This window comes from Salminus brasiliensis, chromosome 20 (genome assembly GCF_030463535.1).
Source record: "Salminus brasiliensis chromosome 20, fSalBra1.hap2, whole genome shotgun sequence".
Taxonomy (NCBI): domain Eukaryota; kingdom Metazoa; phylum Chordata; class Actinopteri; order Characiformes; family Bryconidae; genus Salminus; species Salminus brasiliensis.
The window spans coordinates 29,844,412-29,869,983 of record NC_132897.1 but is presented as its reverse complement, the minus strand read 5'-3'; the positions used below and the strand labels follow the sequence as shown (position 1 = coordinate 29,869,983).

The window sequence follows — 25,572 nt, the reverse complement described above, 5'->3', positions numbered from 1 at the left end:
AAAAACTCAGAACTCACATTGTCTGATTTTTAAATAATTTATTTGCAAATAATGGTGGAAAATAAGTATTTGGTCACTTACAAACTAGCAAGATTTCTGGCTGTCACAGACCTGTAACTACTTCTTTAAGAGGCTTCTCTGTCCTCCACTCATTACCTGTATTAATGGCACCTGTTTGAACTTGTTAACAGTATAAAAGACACCTGCCCACAACTTCAAACAGTCACACTCCAAACTCCACTATGGTGAAGACCAAAGAGCTGTCGAAGGACACCAGGCTGGGAAGACTGAATCTGCAATAGGCAAGCAGCTTGGTGTGAAGAAATCTACTGTGGGAGCAATAATAAGAAAATGGGAGACCTACAAGACCACTGCTAATCTCCCTCGATCAGGGGCTTTTTTTTTCTTTCTTTTTTCTAACTGCTAATAGATTTCTTGTGGTTTCATGACTTTCCATGGCGTTTGCACCTCTATTTACTTATGTGTTTAATACTTTTTCCTATAATTTCTCATTATTACAAATAACTTATGGCATCATGAGGAAAGAACATAATGTGGAAATACTGAAGTAACATCTCAAGACATCAGCCAGGAAATTAAAGCTTGGGCGCAAATGGGTCTTCCAAATGGACAATGACCCGAAGCATACGGTCAGACAAAGTGGCTTAAGAATAACAAAGTCAATGTTTTGAAGTGGCAATCACAAAGGCCTGATCTCAATCCTATTTTAAATTCATGGGCAAAGCTGAAAAGGCATGTGCGAGCAAGGAGGCCTACAAACATGGCTGTCACACCAGTTCTGTCAGAAAGAATGGGCTAAAATTCCCCCAGTTCTCTAATAGAATTATGCATTTTATTTAGTTTTTACATAAAGTCAGTATTTTGGTAAATATTCTGGCATTAGAGAGGTCTGTTATACAAACGGTACCACACATTGCAAGTCAGCTGTGGCACTCTATAGTGTTGTTATAGCATTAGTCATGCAATATTAAATTAACATTTCTAAAATAGCAGTATACAGTTCAGTTTTTAAATCATACAGTGAATTCCTTAAGTGGACTCATCAGGTTACAGTTGCAGGAAAAAGTAAGCGACTCTTTGTAATCGCCTGGATTTCTGAACTGACTCCAGGATAATGCTACATTCAGTTGCATTTGCTAATGGGTTAAAGATTCAACAACTTGGCAAATGCTAACATTAGTCTGAAAGCTAGCATGAACGTCATCAACTTGCCAACAATGATTGTTGTGTGTGTACCTGTGCTTCAATACATCAAACTAACTTGTCTTAGTGGTTAAGAGATTAAGTTCAGTTTAGTTTCTAATTTATTATTAATAATTTGGCATATTTCTAATGCAAAACAAACCAAATATCAGTATTGGCAATTGAGAAGAGCAATTGCATTCGACCACTAACATAGCAGTGAGTACAAATCTGTTACAAAGTGTAAAGATGGGGAATGTAATGACAGATGAAATATGAGATTTTAGTGAAAATGTAGAATCAAGACAAACACCAAGGTTGCCACCAGCATGAGTGGGTTCAACAGTCAACATCAATGAGTGGAAAAGAGTGGACAGTCTGGAGACTTGGGGCCCACAAGCAAACTTCTGTTTTATCTGTATTTAATTTAGGATCTAATTAATATTAAAAACAATATTAAACAGATTTATTTCTCCCATTTCACTCATACCTTAAGAAATTCAAGGTTGATGTAGGGGAGGCCAGAGGTGCGCAGTTCCATTTCTAAGGGGCTGAGAATGGTTAGGACTTGAAGAGGAATAATGGAGCCCAGTCCTGCTCGAACAGCATTCATACACTCCACATTTTGCAGCTCCCTCAGGCGAAGAGCACGCACTGATCGTGCATACATATCCTTGTTCTCCCAACTGTAAATTCATAGGACAAATGTAGGTTTGTCTTTAGGAAGACTGGGATATTAACACACTGTTGTTAGAACCTGTTTATTTTTTACATGTATATTTATGTTTCCACATTCCCATAAAAAAAACAAACAAAAAAAACAATTCACTTATCCTTACCTGACAGCAAGATTACGTCCGCCCTGGCATAGTTCCACCTCCTCGCCTGATATGGTGATATAAGTGAAAGTACAGCATGGGCGGCTGGGCAAGTCAGGGCTCTCCCCTGACTGGTTCTGCGATGAGATCTCTGCACACAGTGCCTCTAGCTCAGCCTCATCAGACACCTAAGAGGAGAAAAGTGCTTCATAGGTAATACCACTAACTATGTGCAATAAAATTATTTGCTGTTTTGTTGTAATGCAGGATACAGATACAATGTTGATGTTTGTTCTGGCAGTAAAATACAGAAAAATATTATCAATTTATCTAGACACATTGAGCGTACATTATATTCTCAATATGTACAACATATGTATTTTAAATAAATTGCTTCAGAGTAAGTTAAGAATAAATGTGTCAGATCCGCGTCGCCGTGCCCGCCCCGGGGGCGGTCCCGAGCCGCGGTCCACAGGCTTCAAGTTCAAGGACTCTTAAGTTGACGTTTGGTTCATGTCTAGGTTCACGGACACTGTCGGTTCATGTTCATTGGTTTCAGTATTCACATGTTTTTGTTTCATTGATTGGATTCACCTGAGGCTGGGGTACTTGGGGAGCTCACGCTGACATTCTCGTTGCCGAGAATTTTCCTTGCTACGCCAAGCTGTATGTTGGCTTCGCTGGTCCAGAGATTCTAGGTCTGTCTATGGTGTGTCTCTAGAGTTCGCTCTTTGAGAGCCGGTTCACGTTCAGGAGTATATCGCTTCATGGTTTGCAGGGTGGTTGCCTTGAGGATTCGGCGGCCAATCCCGTTGTTCTAAGTCACGTAAGTTTAGCTGCGCCTGACGAGCGCGGTGTTACGTTTGTTTTGTTCTTGCCTATCTCGCCTGGTTCCCTGGCTACCAACCAGCCTCAGGTGGCTTTCAGGTTTAGCCCATGTTAGTATGTCACGTTTGTCTTGTTTTTTTCCATTATCCCTTGTTATTGCTGCATTCTTGTGTTTTCCCCTGTCTTGTTTTAATAAATCTTGCATCGCACTGTCCCTGCGATGGGACGCCCGTCATTGTCTAGCCTAGCCAGCATAACAAAATGGAGAATTTAATATTGCTATTGCAGCTGTTGCTGCTTGTACATTTATCCATAGATCTAATTTATAATTTATAGAATTTAAAATTTATAAAGCAGTTTTTAAGCAAGCAAAATGTGACCAGTATGTTTGCATGGAAAGTGTAAATGAAGACACTGAAAATAAAAGAGTTAAGTAAAACACAGCAATTACAGATAAATCTTACACTTTCAAACTTCTTGATGTAGTTGTAGGTAAGGAGGTCAGCTTCCTGTAGGTCTGAGTCAAGGTCTAGCACATCACCCACTAGACCCTTCCAAAACGAGCCCAAGAGATCCAAAGGTAAAGGCACATCTGCACGGATGGCAATGCCCAGCAATTGGCCAAAAAAATGCAGAAGCTGCTCTTCAGCATAGCTGATTGGGCAAGGCATCAGGATATACTTCCCCTAGACAATTATATACACACATACACACACACACACACAGACAGTATTATCTAACAAATCACCGACATTACATGCATCCACACACCTACATTCACATAATACACACAGTGAGAGAAAAAGTAAGAATAAAGTGTAGTGCATAACATGACACCTTGTTCCGATTAGCTGCAGCACTAGGGCACAAAAGGAGTAAAGAGAGGGCAGTGCTTTGTAGTTCCTTGCAGACCTGCCACAGGAAGTGGCGAAATGAACCACCTAAGAACAAACAAAAAAAGTACTTTTGTTATTTTAAATTAAGAATGAGGAGTAAATCTGACTATGCTTGTGTGTCTTTGAGACTCACTAGTGCCATGGACTTCTTCGCCAGTAAATCGAATGTTGAAGGCATATGTTGGATCTCCTCCACTTGCTAGCTTAACACAAAGCTGAGATGAGGGAACGCTAGACAGCTGCCGAGCTGCTTGGCAGAAATAGGTGTTCTCTGAAGAATGTATCTCACCTGGATATGCAAACACACACACACACACACACACACACACACACACACTATGTATAATAGAACACGCTAAATTAAGGTGAAGATGCTGCTTTTCGCTCCATACCTCCCACAATCTCTAGAGGGTCCAGTGTAATTTCAGGTGCAGCATGATCAGCAGTGCGTTGCACTGTCGCGTTCAGCACCCTGTTCATAATGGTCACTTTGGTGTCATAAAAAATTAGGCCTGAGAAAAAAAAAAGAGAAACACATCCGAATATAATAACATAAGAATTAGTTGTTGCCAATGGCATGGTTTGGATATCAGAACAGGATCAGAGTAAAAATGTTGTCTGAGGGAGCCTGTGTTTGAGAATTGCAGGTCTGCATGCTATGACAATCAAATCATCAAATTAGTATTTCAAGTAGTTTAACAATGGATACAAGTGCATACAAAACATGCTTCACTTATGTGATGCCTTAAGGTTAGGCATATAAACCTAGTCCTAATATTATGTTGGTAAAGAGAATCCATTCTATCTAACTAGACTTCCATGCATACTATAATGAGAAGCTGCATGCAGATTAAACAACCCAACAACATAACATAAAGGAGCATATGTAAAATCCCACCTTTGGCCTCATGCAGCAGGGCCGAAATACTATTCTGATAAGTGTGTGTCTGCCTGAGCTCCACAAGTGGCAAAAAGAAACTCTCCATCATGTTATTTAGGGACTGAAGCAGAGAGAAGCGCAGACGCAAACTTTCCACAGGCACATCTATGAAGTGAAATTCAGAAGAGTACTTTCAACATGGCAGTAATGGTAAGACATAATTGTAATCAATAATTAATGCCCAAAATGACAGGTAAATCATTATTTAAAAAAATAATAAAGACATAAAACTGAAATAGCTTGTACTCAGAAGGCATAAGACTCGCGGGTCTGCTGCATCTGTGGGATCCAGGTACACTTCATGAGGGTGGAGACGGGCAGGAGTGATGGCCAGATGGCGACAGAGGCGATTAACATACTGGACCAGTGCAACATCCATCTCCAAAGTCCATTTCCTGCTGGCTTTCTGTGCATGACGTGCATCAATGCATGAGCATCTACACATGAAAACAAATGGCCAGGGATTTACACACGCGTGCACACACACACGTACGCACACGCAGAGAGAGAGAGAGTGAGTGAGTGAGTGAGAGTGAGTAGCACCAGCATTAAAAAAAAAAGTTAGGCTTTGGATAGTGGCTGGAAGAAACATTACGCATTTTAATGGTCATGCCTTTTAAAATGACCTTGTGCTCAGTGACATTAATTACACTACTGAAATCCCAGACGTTGATCTAGCATTAAACCATTTTAGTAAAACATTTCTTGCTGTGATAAACAAGCATGGCCCCTATAAAAAGGTTAGAATACAAGATAGATTCCTTGTTAAATGCAAGAAATAGAGCATGGGGCCTCACCCAAAGAAGTGGGGATAGAGATGGCTTTATTTCAGGTAGTTAAGGAAAAAATGTACCTTCCATATCAGAAAGGCTAAATCAGAATACTACATGTACCTATTTACAAGCTCAGATTCAAAGCCTTTCAAATTCTAGAAGACAGTAAACACTCTTACAATTAAAATATAACAAATCAACCATCTCTAACCCATATCTTAATAAATGATTGTCAAATCATTGACAAAAGAAAGCCAAGCATTTATAATAATAATAATAATATAATAAAAATACCCATTTTGAAACCCATACAGTAGCTAAAGCCCCCCATGCTAAGAAGTAGAGGACAGGTTTGACCCCTTCTTTCTGAAACTTGCCTGTGCCTGATCATTTTATAACATATTACATATATGTCTAATCTTTCTATTTTATCAAGCAGTATCCCAGTATCTGCACAGATACTGCAATACATGCAATTCTACAGCTTCAAAAGGAGGTGATGCTTCCGATCTTTACATTTTCAGATATCAATCTTATTACCATGCTTATCCAACATTTTAGAATCATTTGCGAATGACCCACTCAAGATGTTTCTAAAGTCAGTAAATTCAGTCCAATCAAAACTAAAAATGTGGTTTAAGAGGAAAGAATTGCACAATTTCTGCCACTACAATCATTCAAGATCTCCAATTCTTCATTGATCTTCCTAAAGCTTTTAATCTGAATAAGTAAGTTACATAGAGTTTGACACCGTTACACTCAACATTTGACAAAACAAATATTTGACAGTGACAAAACTTTTGGGTCCTAAACTTACAAAGCGTAAATTACAATGACTCAATGCTAAATCTTGTCTTTTATACAGACAACGAGGTCAAACAGGTGCCATTAATACAGGTAACGAGTGGAGGACAGAAGAGCTTCTTAAAGAAGTTACAGGTCTGTGAGAGCCAGAAATCTTGCTTGTTTGTGGTGACCAAATACTTATTTTCCACCATAATTTACAAATAATTTATTTAAAAATCCTACAATATGATTTCATATGATAAGATCTCATATTATATACCATCACGATTACTTAGATCAGAGGGTGCTGCTTTTTACTTCATACTTATACTAACCTTTCAAAGTGTAGGTCATAACCACAAGCCAAGATTGCCCGCCAAACACTCCGAATATCTTGCTTGGCTCGGTCCACAGTGAACTTTTGGAAACCCTCCAGAGTTAGAAACCTCTCCTCTGGGACTGAAACAGAACAGTTTAGAGTTACATGTCTGTACAGGCCCAAACCCTAAAATACAGCATATACAGTTGGGATCAAAAGTTTACTTACACTCATAATGGACATGAATGTCATGGCAACATTAGGCTTTAATTTTTTCTTTTAACTGTTTTAAACTGTTATTTTTCTGAAGCAAAATGAGTATAAAGCATACATATTAACCAGAAGAAAAAATGACAGACAAGTTAAAATTATTTGGGAGATTTTCTCATTTAACAATATAGGGTAAAAAAATTCATACAGGGTCAAAAATATACATAGTGATTAGTTAAATGTCCAATACCAAGCTGTCCCTACCAAATGCTTTTAAAAATCATAAGCAAGCTTTTGGCAGTAATCTGGTTGAATATTTGACCACTTAAATTGGTAGAATTTGCTAGATTGAAATTAGTTGGTTTCCTGGGATGAACCTGACAAGCACAGTCTACAAACAATATGTCCAAATGTTTGTGGACACCATTTCTAATAAATGCTTTCAGCTACTTTAAATCAAGTGTACTGGTGATAGAATTCCACGCTCTGGCTTGGGGTGTCTCTGAGAAATCTGGAATTTGGTTTCCGTCTTGTCCTTTATTAAAGTTGTACATACCTGCACTCTGAGAACAGTGCAAACAGTGCAAAGAACAGTGCAAATAAATTTCCAGCTTTATGTAAATCAAGATTTTTTTTCTTGTAGATCCTCTGAAAGCTCTTTTTGGCGAGGCATGGCTCACATACACGTTTTCTTCTTGTGTGGTGCAAACTCATTTTAAGAAGACTAAGGTGGTTGGTGTGGCGCAACAGATAACACCACTACCTGGCACTGAGCTACCACACCGTGTGGGAGACTGGGGTTCGATTCTTGGCCTGGGTGTCTATGCTGCACTACACCAATAAGAGTCCTTGGGCCAGACTCCTAACACTACATTGGCCCACCTCTGTAATACGAGTAACCCTGTAAGTCGCTCTGGATAAGAGCGTCTGCTAAATGCCGTAAATGTAAATGTAAGACTACAGGTATGCTAACACCTGAATCCAATTAGCTTTTTTGAGATCATTTACCCAAGGGTTCACATACTTTATCCACTAGCACAATGAGGATTTTTTATAAAATATGTGAACCATTAAAAGGGTTCACATATTTTTATTGCCACTGTAGCCTTGACTGAATGAACCCATCACAGATTGAATGAACTTCTATAATATTCTATAATTCTATAAAATATTATATTTTCTCTTGTGTTTTGGGTCACTATTAAACTGGATGCATTTCTTGAACTGCAATTGGATTTCTTGGAACTTGTACTGTTGATAAAGGGTTGGGGTTTACCTGTTCAATGACAGACTGTTTTTAAACTACTATGCCTAATGAGTGTGCATTAATTACAATGGATTTTTCCTGATTGGGGGACATTGTTTAAACCCTTATACTAACCGCTTGGCCCCTGTCGGCAGGCCAAATGTTTTAGTACACACTTCCACCAAAGAATAGCCCCACCAGTTTGCACAGAAGTGTAATATTACCTGTGTAACATTACCAATAGTTACTGAGTAATACGCAGTTAGTATGTTTAGTATGTCATAAGACTTGGAGTGATAAATTGTTAAACAAATAACTTAATAGGGCCAGCAACAAACATCGACTAGATATATTTTCCAATATTTCTGCTCTCTTGAAAAATGTGTGGGTTCAAACCAAATTGAATACATCTAAATGTAGAAATCAAGAGGTAAAAGCAGAAATTCTGATATTACATTATCTGATATTCATCTTTCATCTCAATTTCAAAAGTCATCCAGTGTATAGCAAAACAAGTACAAAACAAAACAATATATGTAACAGATACAAATGAGAACACTTAAATTACCTTCTAACTTTTTGGTAGGCAACTTCTCATGGTCTTTCTCATCAGGTCTAGCTTTCTCTGGAGACTTGGGCTTTAAGACAGGTTTCTTCTCGCTTAATGCAGTGCTGTAAAAACACAAAACTATTAAATAATTTTTGCACAGAAAAATAACGGGGAGAGAAGGGGGGGGGGAGGGGGGGGGAGACACTTGTGAAATTTTGTTCCGCAAGACATTTGTCAATATTTCACCACTAAAACTTACAACATACAGTGTATTCTTTGTGTGACTGAACTGTGACAGTACAGTTCCACACACCAAACCAAAACAATTGACACCTTTGTTCTGGTTTATCTGGCTTAAATTGCTCTGCCTCGAAAGCAGTTGATCTGATCTAAAAATGTAAACTACTGTTGAGGTTCTGGTGAGGTGAACAAAGTTTGACCATAAACTGGCCTTTAAGGGGCTATAGTGATCAAAGACACCTTTGTTTTTAAAAATCCTATTACAATCATATGCTGCAGTCTAAGCACACCAGTCCAAATTGTTGTTTAAGGATCCACAGCAGCTTACTGTCCAATAATTATTAAAAACAATTTGATAATCATTTTGGCTGCCATCTGCAAATTAGGTCTTTGGTATAGAGGTAAACAGGTGATACTTGTAAATGCTTCATCCAATTTTACTAAAAGTTAAAATGCAGGTTACATGAGTGCAATATTCCAGTGGCTGGATGTCCCTGCATTTAAAAAATGTTTGGTGTGCTGGAAGAAACACTCACCGGACACTATTGAGCACAGACTTCTCTTTAATGGGGGGCTTGGTAATTGGTCTCTTTGTGCTCACCACTTTGCCCTGGTGCTGCTCCTTGCCTGCCTTGCTGTACTTGCATTTGCTGGGTTTTACTGTGCCATATTTACGGAGAATCTGTAGACAAAAATGACAGAACAAATATTGTTGCTGCTATTCTTTAACAGAAGTTTAAATTAATCATTTGTATATATCCATGAATGCAGAGCAGACTAGGATAAACGAAAAGATTAGCAGTCCCACATACACTAACCTGTGTAAGTTGATCTTCAAGCACTTTCTTAGGAGACCTTATGTGGTTGAAGAAAATGTGCAACAGGTTGCCTGGTGTCTGTGAGTTGATCTGTTCTTTACTGAGATAAATATCAGATGCTTTCACTGGCTTGGTTGGGGTAAGGCTTAGCATTTGCTCTGACTGCACACAACTTTTAAATATGTCTGTGAGCACATCCCGTGCCCCAGGAACCAGCTTGTCTCCTATAGGATGAGCATATGCAAATTCAATCATAAAGGGTGAGCGTCTACAGCAGAAAACTGTGCATAAATTAAACAGGCTAATCTCTATGCTTATTGTATATACAGTGCTTGAAGTGGGTGAAAAAAGTGCTGGTACTCCCCCTTTTCACATTTTGGTGTCCCTGTCGGCTAGTATCAGCAAATCATGTATTCAATTTTAAATGTGAATTTCTACAGTAAATAAAACCATATCATACAAAATCATATCACACAAAATAAACTTATTTACTCAATGAGAAAACCATTTGCAAAATGATTGATTTTAGCATCTCTAAAATAAATTTACACTCCTCATGAAAATCTTAAGACCAGTTAAAAAAACGGCAAGAATTTCCATTTTGCACTATCGGAAGAATAGCTTCACAATGCTAAAAGAACAAGTGGGACCAAGAAACTGAAACAACTGAAATAAGCTGTTCATCAGCTGATCAAACGTTTAAGACCACAGTTTTTAAAAGCCAAAACAGCACAAAAATGTGGATTCCATGTCATTTTCTGTCAAGTATTCACCCTGTCAAGACCTCCTGATGGCAAAAGCAAAAAAGCTCACTGACTTTGAACGTAGTATTGTTGAGCTGCATAGGCAAGGCCTCTGAGGTTGGACGCAGTAAGACAGTCATTTTGCATTTATTAAAAGATCCTGAGGGTTATGCAACAAAAAAGTCAAGTGGTAGACCCCAAAAAAAATTCACCAGCGCTGAGCCACAGGATCCAATTGCCTGTTCGTCAAGACACGGGACTAATGGAATATGAATTGTACTATACTTGTCGAGAGAAGGGGAACAGGTGAGCAGTGCCTCATGGGAAATGCAGTTTATGTAACATCATTATTGATTACCCAGAAGCTGATATGGAAAGGGGGGTAAAGATGTTGTGTCGAATTCCGACTCCTGCCTAAAGTCTAGTTATGCCGAAGATTAAATGGTACTGGTAATGGTGCTGGTACTGCATACTGGTGAGTATGAGAAATAAAAAATCGAACCTCTGATAGATTTGTCAAGGAAGTAGTCCTCAAGTGCAGAGCTGCCTTGTGTGTCAAACAGGCTCTGGTTAACACTGGAAGCTGTCAGGATTTCCTCATTAGTCATCTCCATTAGCTCTTCCTCACCTTCGAGGCTAGACAGGCCAATGAGATCACTACTGTTGAAAAGACTAGCGCGAATCTTCTCCACTTTGGCCCTGGCACGTACCTGTAAGCCAAAGATCAGCAAAAGTCATACACCAAAGACAACACCCAAAATGGAATCCCTTCAAGAACAGTTTTTTTCCCCACCTACCTCTATAACAGCGTAACCCTTAATGGGACGTGCCATGCTGGCACTTTTGTCCAGCGTCGTGACTGTGTACAAGGATCCCCCATCTGACTCCGAGGCCGTCTCTCCATTATCTAGCTGTTCACCAAAGCTACCAAGACTACCAATGCTTCCTGTGCTACAAAGAGATATATCTAGGCTTTCCTGACTGGAGACTGTGTGAGGATCTAGAGGTCCTTGTGGGGGGACGAGAGCTCCTGGATGAAATAGTCCCTGGTCCACAGAGAGCTCACTGGCAGTCCCTGATACACCCTGAGAGGAACTGCAGATGGAGGTCTGGCTGGTTGAGGCTGATGCACTCATGCTTACAGCTGGGATGGCACTGCTGGAACCATCAGGACTTTCCATAGTGCTTGGAAGAGGCCTTTCTGCCTTAGTATCCTGGGGAGTACTTGGAGTTCTGACTACAGCTCCTTTAGTTTTTTTAGGGTCTTCCTCCTGAAGAGGAATAAAGATTTCATCCTTGAAAAGCCCCCCATGTGCACTGCAAGCCTTTCGGATCGCATTACGCACCACAGCTTCTTCTAAGTGAGTTGGAATGCCGGAGAGCACCAGCAGCCGTCCGTGAGCAGTTGGACCCACCAAGGCTTGACAGGCATCAGCAACAGCATCCCCAGTGACAGCTAACCCTTGGGGGTCCTTGTTTGTTAAATGTCGTATAATCATGAGTAAGGTTAGCCCTCGGTGAAACCACAGCATATCCTCAGGCTTTCCCCCAGCCACATTCAGTAAAGCACTATCACTCTCTGATAATCTTGTGCCACTTCCAGAGCCCTGTTTACCTGAAGTTGCAGCAGCCAGTGATGCTGCAGCTCTGTCACGCTTTAGCTTGACTTTCTTACGTTTAGACAATAAGCTTGGACTCTGGGGAGTCTGCCCTGGTGACGAAGATGACGAAGATGAGGAATCGCTGAGGTTGGGTGCACTGGATGATGAAAGAGTACCCACAGTCACAGTTCCACTGCTCATGTTGAGTGGCAAAGTCACCTCTGCCACAGCCAGGCATACCTCCATTAGGGCATGGAAGTATGTGGAGAAACGGCTTTGCTCAGCAACTAGTGCCAAAGATCCACTGCTCCCTGAAGTACAAGAGCTTCCACTAGACAGCCCCCAGCTCTGAGTCTCACGGTCATAAAGTTTTCGAAGCTCTGTCTGGAGTGCCATTAGCACTGCCAGACATGGGTTGAGGAGTAGTGCAATTGAGCTGGACAGGCCCGAGGGCCCTTTGTGTTGTTCCAAGTGATGGATCTTGCGGAAAAGCTCAGCGAGCAGGTGGAAGATCAACTCCTTGATACAAGGTGCAAGATCAGTGGTCCACAGAAGTCCACCTAATTAAAGAAGGAAATGGCTGAATCTGATAGGTAACTAAGGAAAGTTTCATATTTTATGATTCTATTTTATTATATTTTATTTATCTAATCAAATGTTAGCAATGTTTGGCTCTCTCATTAACAACTGTCAGACAAGTGAAAACAAAGTGTCACAGCACAGCTTAGCATTTGAAGTTTGTCATATATATATATATATATATATATATATATATATATATATATATATATATATATATATATATATATATACACTGCTCAAAAAATAATAATAAAGGGAATACCTAAACAACACAATGTAACTCAAGTCAATCACACTTCTGTGAAATCAACCGGTCAATTTCACCCGCTGTGGTGCAAATGGAACAGACAACAGGTAGATATAAGGGGCAATTAGCAAGACAACACCTATAAAGGAGTGGTTCTGCTGGTGGTGACCACAGACCATTTCTCTGTTCTCATCCATTCTGGCTGATGTTTTGGTCACACAAGGTTTGCTGTGTCTGCACACAGTGTCCAGAGCATGGAGCAGATACCAGGAGACAGGCCAGTACACCAGGAGATGTGGAGTGTGCCATAGGAGGGCAACAACCCAGCAGCAGTACTGTCAGAAACAGACTCCATGAGTGTGGTATGAGGGCCCGACATCCAGAAATGGGGCTTGTGCTTACAGCCCAACACCCAACGTGCAGGGAGATTGGCACTTGCCAGAGAGCACAAACATTGGCAGATTTGCCATTGGCGTCCTGTGCTCTTCACGGATGAGAGCAGGTTCTGGAGACACTGTGGAGAACATTCTGCTGCCTGCAACATCATCCAGCATGACAGGTTGGCAGTGGGTCAGTAATGGTGTAGGGTAGTATTTATTTGAAAGGCTGCACCATGTGCTAGTCAAAGGTACCCTGATTGCCATTAGGTACCGGGATAAGATCCTCAGACCCATTGTGAGACCATATGCTGGTGAAGTGGGCCCTGGGTTCCTTCTGATGCATGACAACGCTAGGCTGTGGCTGAAGTGTGTCAGCAGTTCATGCATGATAAAGGGATTGATGCTATGGACTGGCCTGCCTGTTCCCCAGACCTGAATCCAATCAAGCACATCTGGGACATCACGTCTCGTTTCATCCACCAACACCAGGTGGCACCACAGACTGTCCAGGAGTTGACTGATGCTTTAATACAGAAGTTGACTGATGCTTTAATCCGCTGTCTCATCAGGAGCATGCACACACTACTGAGCCTCATTTGAACTTGTCTTAAGGAATTTCCACTTAAGTTGGAACACCCTGTAATTTGATTTTCCACTTTTGAGTATGATTCCAAATCCAGACCTCCATGGGATAATTTTGACTTACATTGATAATTTTTATAATAATTTTTATTATTTTGTTCTCAACACATTCCAATATGTAATGAATAAAGCTTTTCAATTGGAATATTTAATTAATTGAGATCTAGGATGTGTTATTTTAGTGTTCCCTTTATTTATCTGAGCAGTGTATTTGAGTGCATCTGTTTGAGCGTTGTAATGGTTTTGACATGATGGAAAGAATCTATAATAAAAAGGTGAAAAAATCAATCAGAGAATTTTCTTACCCAGTAGCTCTACGACCTGCAGAAGCACAGAAGAAGGAACAGTGTCCAGCTCTTCCTCGGGACGTTCAGTGCTCTCACGCAGTGTCCAAGTTAATAATTGTTCAGCAAAAGCCAAGGCCAGGGGAAACTCTAGAGGCAGAGAATGCAGTACCAAAACTGCCCCAGGAGGGGGAGACACTCCTGTAAGGAGAGAACAGAAGAAAGACATTAATTTTAGAACAAGAAAACTTACAAAACAATGTTAAAAAAGTACCATTTTTAATTAGAGTAAGAGCTGTTTTGGACCTAATATTTAGATCCAATAGGTACATTAATGTTTTATCAAGGTAGCAACCAGTTGTTCAGACTACAAATAAAACTGTGTTTATTTTCAATAGAAACTAATTACAAAATCTTTTTACACTGTCCTCCACTGAAACTTGGAAAGGGTTTTTACATTTTAGAAATACACATTTTTTGCATGACAGCATCAATATGATGTGGGACATCTTGCACTCATAGTTTTTACCAGTCTTCCACTTTGTCATTCTGGACATAAATGTTTGAATTTCAATGTTTAAAACTATGCTAAGCTAAATCAATTGATCATTGCTGTATGCAACATACCGAGTTTGATGTGCACTTTGTCAGTGGGAATGATGATGCTGGGATACTGGTTGGTTGTGGGAGGAGGTGTTAGGCCAGTATTAGAGGGGGAAGCATCCAGAGGGTAACACACAACCTCCATTAGATTCAGCTGGCCATTACGTCGTACCTTGTGCCCCAACCCATAAACCATTATACGAGCCCAGGGAGCTTTATACAGAGAGGAGCTGAAAGACATCAAATTTGAGGTCAAATTTACCTCAATAAGCTTTTTAGAGGACTCGATTTTTCATTTTGGGTTTTAAATCGTCAAAAGATAACTTACTCTTTCCGGCAACCGAGTTGGCTTTCTTTACAAGAGACAACTACAAATGTGGCACCAGGGAAGTTGACATCCATGCTGAGCTTTGACTCTGAGACAGGAAACTCCTCTGATGTGAACTGCTCTGGGGCATTCTTGTTTTTCAACAATACAAAAACATTATAAAAACACAGTACAACACTAACTAACACGCTGCAAGTATGAAGCCATGGTAACTGTTTAAATATTTGTAGTTTTTTGAACAGGATACTTATTTATGAAAACAAATGCACAATGTACAAATACAAAAATTATTAATTAAAAACATTCAGCAATATATTGTCGCTGTCCAATGAAAACCATACCATGCATCTCCAAAATGGTGACAGGAAAAGGCAAAAATTTTCAAAGTAATTTAGAGCATTTCTATTGGTCTATTCATCCAGAATTATTTGCACTATGTACAGAGCAGCTACAGGGTTTGAACCAAGGAGAAAAGACAAAAATGGAGATACATGGTTTTCATTGGACAGCAGTGATAAAGTATTTTCCCATTGTCCATCACACGAGGCCAGAGACCAACTACCAAAACAACCCCACAACCTCATGTATGAAAACGTTTATTTGACTTGACTGTTACAAGCTCTCACAGCTAAATATTTACAGAACATTGACGTTTAGTACCTGAAGAAAGCAGCAGATTTGTTTGGTGAGCTCCAGCAAGCTGTCCTCTCCCTGGTGCAGGGCTCTGCTAATGGCCACAGTCAGCCACTCACGGATAGTTTGTGCATTACCCTGGTAGAACAGCTCAGTTGGGGAGCAACTCTGACCGTGTAGGTTGTGGAGCATTGACTGGGCTAGTAGGATGGAGTTTGAGCTGATGGAGCCATCTACAGAATAAATGGGACTTTAAATAAGAATAGATGTCCATAATATAGTATGAATGTTTTGATTAATGTTATTTAATTAGCACTTAAAATCTGTTTTATTTAACCCACTTCTGCAACACTCTTGCCTAAATAATGTCATTTAGATGGATTTTACAAAACCGCACCAAAATGGTACAAAATAATTGTAAATGGCACAAAACAATAACTCAAATTAACAACTATTTCAAAAGCACGTACCCCAAAGTAGTCAGAACAGAGTAGGCAAAAAAAAAAAGTCATTACTTTGACCTAACACAAAGTATAAAGTGTGATGTATGATGACAACTTACTTAAACTGAACTATTTGGAGAAAAACATAATGAAGTATTTGTGTACAACAGGTGCACTTCTGTCATACAGCAAACATCCCTTTCCTTTACCTGGCAGAGGTGGAGCCAGCAGCTGATTAGACAAGAGCTGAAGATGCTCAAGAGTGATGTCACGTACAGCAGGGATGTGGAAGAGGCGTGTGAAGGTATGGGGGCTCTTAGGTGCAAAGATATTGAGCAATGCCATGCGGCAATACAGACGCGCCAAGGCACTCTCACATCGAAGTAGCTCTCTGAAACAGAAGCACAGCTTTGTAAAATTATCTGATGGAAAAGATCTGATTACTAAGAATACTAAGATACTAACATGTTTTCTGTTCTTCAACAAGTATCATCAAGAAAAAAACTGAGGAATGATACATTAATGTATATTAAGTGTTTCTAAAAGAATTCGGTCTTGCTTTTACGGGAGACTAAAAGTAGTTTTGTGCTATATTTTACTTTAAGCACATTTCTGTTTTTGTTTGTGTGGGCATATCAGGATAATAAAAATACATAAATATTGCCAAAATAGGAATAAAATGTGTTTCAATTAATATTATTTTAAGTTAAGGTGGTTTGTCATCTCCTATAAAGTTGCCAATTTAAAGATACATGTTTATTTTGAACATTGACTATACTTATACGAAAGTGTTAAATAAAAGTATATGCATTAATCTTAAACCTGTGAATCTGAATGTTGCTGCTGTCCAGTGACACTAAGCCATTGGCTGCAGTTCTGCGGGAACCAGTTGGTGGGCGCTCCAGCATCTCAATAGGGTACCAGTACCTGACCAACACACCTTCACTTCGTAGATATGTTTCCACTTGGACCAACTCATTTACCTGGAAACATAAAATATGGCACTGGTATACAAAAAAACATCAGTTGACATGTCTTAGCCCAAGCATTTCCCAATGTGTATGAATTGTTAATTAAAGCTGTTTTTCCTCTGGTATTTTTTAAGATGTATATTTAGTTGCATTCATACATTCATTAGCACAAGAAGCTCCAGAACAATAGTACAGGTTTTATAAGAACTTACAGAGTCCACATCAAGAACCACTCCATGAAGGCCAAAGGTTTTGAGCATTCCTCGGATAGCAAACTTGGGTAAGGCTGTTCCTCCTGTGCTGCTACCAGTGTTATTGCTGTCAGGGCAGCGTATAACCACTGTCAGTCCTGGAGAGATTTAGAACAGGAAAAGGAAACCTTGTAAATCCAAGACCACCTTTGGTAAAAATGTTAAAATGGATACTAAAATATATGGGTGTTACAACATGTGTATAAATCACGTTTGGACACTGTTATGTAGCAATTAAAACATTGAATCAATTTAATAGCACGTACAGATTTTCACTCAAAGAGTATACCTAATCCAATATAATAGCTGTGCTAGTAATCTATAGAGTGCCATGGTGCTTGATGGACTGCATGAGGCTGTTTATGTTTCCTAGATTAAGGTTCTAACACTAAATTTACTTAAGCGTAATGTGTTAGGTATGAATGGCAAACCCTGACTCAGTCTCGGACTTGATAATCTTTCCCCCAACCGAACCCTAACCTTAACCTCAATCTAAACACTCATCATGCCCCCTGAATCTTAATCTAATCCAGTAAAGCTTCAGTTTCCATACTAGTGTCTGCAGCAGTCTATAACATCTTGAGCGTGTTGGGATGGTCTGTATTAGACCCGTTAGATGATCAGTGATTTCTCAGTGGAACATCTACAGATCTAAACTTGGGCTCTCCTAATAAAGTAAAAAAAATAAAATGAATTCAGTAGAAGTAATCTACTGAATGTTTAGGTGCTGCTACATCACTGATATGGTGTTTACATGTTTGAGAGTTTGATAAATGTTTATTTCACCAAAAAAAGGATCATTAGACAAAGTGTCACCAAGGATTATTTACACAGGATGTTAGTTAGGTGACTTGATAAAATAATGTAAGATTCATTATAAACACATTTAATACAAAGTTTAAGAAACATAATGCTCCTGAAACATAAATTAATAAATACAACAAATGAATAGTTAAATAAACGAAAATAAAAGATTACATTCACCTGTTTAGCTGCGTGGTAATACTGGGGAACAATGGTATCTTTCAAAACCAATATTTAGTAGGCTATAATAAACAAATTTACAAAACTTTACCAAAATGTACAACCTTTATGGCACTCTTAAAGAAATTGAAGTCCTAGCCATTGAATTGTAAGCTCCCAACATTCTCTCATTGTTTACACTGAATCATTTAGTTACTTTTTTATATTTAGGTTTTTATCTTTTGTTTTTTTATTTATAAAGGTGGTTCAAGTAAGTGACCATCAGCTGACCCTGACCTCCAATACAACGTCTTCTGAGAAAATTAGGTTGAATTATCTACTGTTTTTCACTGAACTGTGACTGTCTGATAATTTTAGATCTGTCCAGATTCCAATATTTGTATTTTTCCAGGCAGATGTCGTCTGATTTTGGAAAAAAGGATTTTTGGCGGATGCTGTGCACCATATTAAGTCTCTGAGCGCCTGTATAAGAGCTCCACCTATGTATATTAAAAACTCAGATTCACCAAAAAAAAAAAAAAAAAAAAAAAAAAATTAAAGACAAACCTGGTTTTATATTCTCACAGCTTGCACTAGAGTCAGCAGTCTCTAGTCTTATTTATACATATTTTCTACTGTTTCACATTTTTTATCATTAAAACCTGTCAATTTCAACATGGACTTTGTGATGAGAAGAGTTTAGCTGACTGTTAAACTCAACATTGATAGTACAATATAATATTTAACTGTGCTTTTGTTATACTAAATATGTGTCCTGCATACAGCTTATACTCAGTCACCTGACATGTCGAAAAACAATTAATATATTCATATTGGGAATCTGCCAAACTGTCATTATTCAAGACATTAAGATAAATGATGGAAGAGCTAATGAAACATCCTAACAAAACATCCTAATTAAATAATCACAGCGCATCTATAAAGAATCAAATGACATGTCAAAGAAGAGCCATCTAATGATCTTTCCATGTCAAGGACTTACTATGAAGTAAACAAACAATGCGCTTCTAGGCTGTAACAATACAGGTCAAGTGACAAAAGTGTTGTGCTTCTAGGCACAAAACCACCGTGGAACCACTGAAAGCACTCAATACTGCCCCAGACACATCCTGTTCAGAAGGGCTGGTAAGGGGGGGGGGGGAGCCATAAGATATAGAGCCACTGGAGCAGCAATTTTCTGTCTGTCATTTCTCTTACCACTACCCTACATAGTGTTCTATGTAGAACAACCCATACCTTCAACCAGAATCCAGACTCTCACTGGAAGCTATAGGAAGCGTTTAGAGGCTGTTATTTCTGCAAAAGGAGGATCTACTAAATATTGATGTAACTTTTCTGTTGGTATGCCCAATTTTATGCACCTGCCTAATTCCGTAAAAGAATTATTGCACACTTTCTGTAAATCCTAAAAACTTCATTTCACTTCTCAAATATCACTGTGTTTGTCTGGTATATGATATATTTAACTGAAATTGCTGATCCAAACAACCAATGATTTATAAAGGAAAATCATCCAAATTAATAGGGGTGCCAAAACCTTTTCATACCACTGTAACTCCAGGGGAAGGTCTAGACAGCAGCAGTGCAAGTCTAGAAGAGTTTATGGTTTGAGATGAAACCAACACACCCTTGTTCCATTTCACTTTAAGCCCTAGGGCCTGAATGTGTTCTGGCAAAGTGTCATTGCGCACATGTTGCTTTAAGGAGGCATATACTAGTCGACCAGTGAGATAAAGCATTATTGTTAGTCCCCTAAAGCAGAACCTGGAACATCACCACCTGCCAAAGTAGAAAATAAACTGGTGAGTTATCTTTGTGTGGAACAGGAAGGAACATCGGCACCGGCTAAAGTGCGACCGAAGTAGGCAGTGGGCCCATGTACTGTTTGGGGGTGTGAATGCCATTGAGGCACTGTTGGGGTACGGACCTTAACATAGCTTGCTTGACTCAAGTAACAAAGACTGAGCCAGCCATACTTGCCGACGGGCAGGCAGACTCATAGCTATGAGCTATGAGTATTATGGCCGCAGTATTATCAACAGCTCCTTTAAAGCATTTATATCCTCCATGGATGCAGGAGAATGCATGAGTAATCCAAGAGTAGAATGCATAGTGAATTAAGCAGCGTACCTAGCCGTGTCCTGAGTTGTGCATCTGCACTCCGTGCTTGTGAAGCAAGGCTAGATGAATCGCTTGTGCTAACTTTTATCCGCTCCATGTTCCATGGGTGGTTGCAGTAGGAGGGACTGCAAAATTTTGAACAAACTTTTCCCGTTTTATGTCAATTAGGATTACCAAAATTATTTCTATTTGCTAAATGCCAGAATAATGTGAGGGGGATTTTTTTTATTTTTATTAAAAAGGCAATTTTTTATTACTTTCTTCAAAGTCAAAAAGAAACAATTTCATTAAAAAAAACATTACATTAGTATTTGGTTCCATTGCCCTTAAACTGTATGACCTGGGTCAAACATTTTGGATATCCTTCCACAAGCTTCTCACAATAGTTGGCAGGAATTTTGGCCGATGCCTCCTGACAGAACTGGTGTAACAGAAGTTACATGAGTTGCCTTTCAGCCCATGTCGATACAGTACTCGTTTTACTGTGGATAATGAAACACTCCACACCAGCTTCAGTCAGCATCTTTACAAGGTCTTTTGCTTTTGTTTTGGGGTTGATATGCACATTTTGGACCAAAGCACGTTCATATCTGGGACACAGAACCTGTCTCTTTCCTGAGCGGTATGATGGCTGGACATTCCCATCTTGTTTGTACTTGCATGTAATTGTTTGCACAGATGAACGAGGCACCTTCAGGCATCTGGACATTGCACCCAAGGAGGGGCCAGACATGAACAAGTCCACAATTCTTTTCCTGATATTTCTTTCGACTTTCCCATGATGTTACACAAAGAAGCAGCGTGTTTCAGGTGTGCCTTAAAATACATTGATAGGTGTGTCTCTGATTAACACAGATGTTGCCAATAAACTTATCAGAAGCTTTCAAAGACATGACATCATCATAAGGGCTGTCCCAAATTGTTTAAAGGCATAGTAATCTTAGTGTATTTGAACTTTTGACTTTGAAGAAAGTGATAAAAAATGCCTTTAAAAATCCCTCTCTCATTATTCTGGGATTTAGAAAATAGAAATTCTTTTGGGAATCCTAATTGACCTATAACAGGAAAAGTTTATTCTAAATTCATGCCAGGCAATGAGACAAAAATGCATATGTGTCTTTTTATATATTGCATGTAAAATTCTGGTTTCAACTGTACCTGCATGAGGTCAAACACAATCTTTTTGTTTGCTGTCGCAGAGATGCATTCACATTTGGCAACGCACTGGCGCCAAGTTTTAGTATTTAAAGTATTTAAAGTTTATGTATTTAATTTGCATGATAGTTAAAAAGCTCAATTTAACGATCTTTATTTGTAGCAGACACTTGCACTTGCACTTGCAGTCTATGTATCTGGCAAATAGTTAAAGTCTCTTGAACGCAAAACTAGATCGTAAGTGTTTGTGGTTGGTGTGGGTACCTTTGCGGACTTTTTCAACAGTAAATTTGTTAGCTTCGTCTTTAATGTCCTCAATAGTAGGAAGATAGAGGTCACGGGGAATGCCACCATTCTCTTCATAAAGAAACTCCACTGTTTGCCGCGCAATGTCCACCATTCCTGACGGTCAAAATATGAATATGAATTCAGAACATACCATTTTCCACTGAATTTTATATATTTAGTTCTAAATTACCTGAACTAACTCTATATTAATTTGAGTACACAAAGAAAGGATTACTTGACATTTTAAAAAAACAAAACAATTGGACCACTCTTTGTCATTGACATTTGTTTTTTGTTGCGGTGCAACCCAATTCCATGCCCTGTGCCACTGGATGGTTTTTACCAAGCTGGAGGGCTCCCTTGATCTGGTCTAGTCCCGATTTTCTTTCAGCTTCATTCCTAAAGCGGCGGCGGATAGTAGGAAACACTTTGGTCTCCCATGCTTTCACGAGCAAAGCATAGTGATCCTCCTGCAAATTGAGAGGCAGAGGTGGAGATTAAGGGTGAGGCTTGGTGTGGTCAGATTAAAATAAGCAAGTGAGACATACTCTTGGCATATCATCATCATCCTCATCATCGCTTTCTTCATCAGCAATGGGTAGGGGGTGTGGATCAGGCCCGGAGGTCACTAGATTCTCATAGCTTAGTTCAACCTTGTAGTAGCAAGAAGCATCGCTGTTGTACTCTATAAACCAGAGGACAGGAGAAAGCAGAGAAAGCTTGTTTATGTTGAGTCTTAGCAAGACCTACAAGGATTGTTGTAGGAAAAATAGAACATATACTGGCAGTATGTACGGTAGGCAAGGTAGGATAGATTTTCAACATAAAATATTTTTAGGCCATTTCTGTACTTAGTTGGTTATGTGTGGATTATCATCATAATTATCATATATGTGATATGATAATTATGATGATAATCCACACATAACCAACAATATTTTCATCATCACAGCTCATCCTAGTAAGCAACAACTGTAAGAGACAAGCCTTACGTTGCTGTGCAGTAGCGACAGCAGCAATGCGACAGGGAGGACCATGGGAACCTGAGTCAGATGCCACACTAGCCCCAGCATCGTTGTCACTGTCTGAAGCCATTGCAAATGGCAGGGCCTCGAAGTTGGCACTGATCTCTTCTGAGAGGTCCATGCACAGATCAGCTGCGTTCCTATGGGCCTGTCCCTCCGCGTATGCAAACAGCCGGCACCCAAAGTTAGCACGGATTTTTGTGTTCTATAAATGTTCAAATACACAGAACAAATGTTGATGGTTATGTAGGGTCTAGACAAAGGTGGTTATAAACTGCAACATAGGCTGCATTCTGGCATTTACAGAGTGACTTGCTGATAACAGGACAATTTGCTAGTGCCGTATGGTTGTGTAATTAAGCATTTACATAAAATAAAATACAATAAAAAACTGATTAGGAACTTTAAAAGTGTATATTGGGTTAAATTACACAGACAACTGTTCTAATCGAAGGAACTGATTGACTGAAATTCAAAATTCAATCATTTTCAAAAATGAATTCGCCTGAAGTTACGTCACTTACCTTTTTTTGAATGTGGACCAGTGGCCACATGCCACCAGCCACGTCCTCCAAGTAGGGGCTGAGGCGCTGACCGCAGTAGGTAAAGTATACTCTACCTTTAGGAGCCTGTCCTTGGGGAGGTGGTGTTCCCTCCAAACGCTCCCAGCCTATGCCTGCAATGTCTCCTGAGCAGGCCAAAGTGACAACACAGATGGAATGTAACTCTCATTTACTAAAGAAGTATTAACAGTATTAACAATAGTAAACTCCGCTTGTAGACTGTACTTGGCTTCCCAACCACTGAATCCACTATCCACTATTATCATATCTGAGGATATGTCACCATCTATCCAAAACCTGAAGCTAACACATCATAACATTAAAATAATTTTAATGTAAGAGTGGAGAAAACTTTCTCCTCAGAAACGGGTGGTTGGGCACTCTTTCCTGAGGTAATCTCCCTGTTTGACCTGATGCTGATGAAATGACCCAGCAATGTCTGTGTTGTAACCTACCTGCCCCAGACAGGTTGCCTACCTTCCACAGTCCACATTTAAAAACAGGTCATCCTGATGTTTCAGTACATGGATAAATAACGGGACTGAGTCAGCATTATTAATATTATTACTACTGCTAAGCATATCAGTAATCATATTTGTACACCCATGGATAACAATGGGCTTATGGTGATATAATGAGGTGGTTACCTCATACCATTTATTAGTAATTTATACTAATTTTGACTAAAGGAGGATGCCCCCCCCTTGAGAGTCTTGGTTCTTCCTAAGATGTCTTCCACCAGCTTTAAGTGATTTTGTCTTTGCCACTGTCGCCTTTGGCTTTCTCATTTGATGTCACATGTTTTATTGTTTAGTTAATTTGGTCTATTTCTTAATTTGTAAAGGGTCATTGAGACAACATTAGGTTGTCATACAGAATGTTAAGAAAAAAAATCTAACTTACCAGGAAGCAGAGCTACATCTAGTCTCACGCTCTTCCACTGGAGCAAACTGGAGCCATTATAATGCACAGCCCTCCCATTACTGAGTAAGAAAGTGAGAGGGAAGGAGAAAAAGAGAGGGGTGTGGGGGAGACAGAGAGAGCAGTGGAGGAGAGGAGAGGAGGAAAGGGAGGGAGGGTTTAAAACATTGAGTATTAGATTAAGAATCTAGAGTAACTGAACGGCAGACTGTGAAAGTGAACCAAAGTGTGTTTAAAAACAGTTAAGGAGAACAAAAAGAGTACTTGTGAAAGAGACAGGTTCCAACAGGATTAGTCCATGCACCATCTCTTTTTTCCGCTTCTGTAGCAAAGCCAAAAGACACAATTGGGCCACTATCGTCTTCTGAGTCCCCATATGACACAATCTCTATTTCCCAATAAAAGGACGGGGCCTGAAAAACAAAAAAAACAATGGAGTTCAATATTTTCTACAAAAAAGGACTAAATTAATGATAATCTTTTGTGTTGGCTGGTTTTATCAGTCTCTGCTCTAAAATTATTACCTGTACAGGAACTGGTGATGTGGCGTAGATAAAAGTGCCTCTGGGCAGCCCACCCCCAGCACTAGGGTCCGCAAGAAAGGTAACAGAGGTCAAGTGGGATGAGAACATACAGGCACGCACAGGTGGGAAGACACGTGATGGACACCATGTTATCTCCTTTGGCTGAGAGAGACAGCAAAAGAGAAAATAACAAACATTCAGCTATACTAAAATACCACTTACCAATTAAGTATTAAACATACTGTATCTTACACAGAAACATAGGACAGCAGTGAATTATACATTTTAAAATTCACATGGATTATAAATTGATTTGATCATAAGATCAAATTGTAATTGTATTAGTTTTTCTGTATTATCACTTTGAAACTTCAATAACTCACTTGTCTTCTGTCAGTCTGGAGAGGTGGAGGAGGGGGACGTGCACAGTCACGATATAACATTCTCAGTCTTTCACACTGAGCCTCTACTACACCCGGTCGCTCACCTACACACACACACACACAGCCCTTTAAAATGAATTACTAAGGAATTACAGACATTTTCTTACATAGTCTTCTTGTTTGTGATTGCTCTGCATTTGCATACTGATCCCTGATCATTTCAACTCAATTCTCTACGCCAGTCCAAATGTCATTATGGTCACCTTCCTTCTT

The 25,572-nt window shown here is 39.5% G+C and overlaps 1 protein-coding gene across 3 annotated transcripts in view; it reads right to left on the bottom strand.

The window, feature by feature from the left end:
- Window positions 1-25,572, bottom strand: part of LOC140542097 (probable E3 ubiquitin-protein ligase HECTD4) — an 87,827-nt gene that overhangs the window by 4,585 nt on the left and 57,670 nt on the right. For all 3 annotated transcript variants that reach the window (XM_072664932.1, XM_072664933.1, XM_072664934.1), the window contains exons 45-74: window positions 25,300-25,403; window positions 24,917-25,078; window positions 24,657-24,805; window positions 24,375-24,454; window positions 23,433-23,596; window positions 22,876-23,113; window positions 22,432-22,568; window positions 22,227-22,353; window positions 21,860-21,997; window positions 17,297-17,433; window positions 16,936-17,096; window positions 16,323-16,504; window positions 15,698-15,903; window positions 15,038-15,168; window positions 14,734-14,939; window positions 14,128-14,307; window positions 11,168-12,531; window positions 10,873-11,080; window positions 9,628-9,851; window positions 9,346-9,491; window positions 8,588-8,691; window positions 6,580-6,703; window positions 4,932-5,122; window positions 4,644-4,790; window positions 4,138-4,257; window positions 3,879-4,034; window positions 3,687-3,790; window positions 3,314-3,535; window positions 2,043-2,209; window positions 1,694-1,889 (exon numbers count right to left, since the gene is read on the bottom strand). In XM_072664932.1, the coding sequence (XP_072521033.1) occupies window positions 1,694-1,889; window positions 2,043-2,209; window positions 3,314-3,535; window positions 3,687-3,790; window positions 3,879-4,034; window positions 4,138-4,257; window positions 4,644-4,790; window positions 4,932-5,122; window positions 6,580-6,703; window positions 8,588-8,691; window positions 9,346-9,491; window positions 9,628-9,851; window positions 10,873-11,080; window positions 11,168-12,531; window positions 14,128-14,307; window positions 14,734-14,939; window positions 15,038-15,168; window positions 15,698-15,903; window positions 16,323-16,504; window positions 16,936-17,096; window positions 17,297-17,433; window positions 21,860-21,997; window positions 22,227-22,353; window positions 22,432-22,568; window positions 22,876-23,113; window positions 23,433-23,596; window positions 24,375-24,454; window positions 24,657-24,805; window positions 24,917-25,078; window positions 25,300-25,403 (5,975 nt within the window). The remainder of the gene's footprint in view (window positions 1-1,693; window positions 1,890-2,042; window positions 2,210-3,313; window positions 3,536-3,686; window positions 3,791-3,878; window positions 4,035-4,137; window positions 4,258-4,643; window positions 4,791-4,931; window positions 5,123-6,579; window positions 6,704-8,587; window positions 8,692-9,345; window positions 9,492-9,627; window positions 9,852-10,872; window positions 11,081-11,167; window positions 12,532-14,127; window positions 14,308-14,733; window positions 14,940-15,037; window positions 15,169-15,697; window positions 15,904-16,322; window positions 16,505-16,935; window positions 17,097-17,296; window positions 17,434-21,859; window positions 21,998-22,226; window positions 22,354-22,431; window positions 22,569-22,875; window positions 23,114-23,432; window positions 23,597-24,374; window positions 24,455-24,656; window positions 24,806-24,916; window positions 25,079-25,299; window positions 25,404-25,572) is intronic.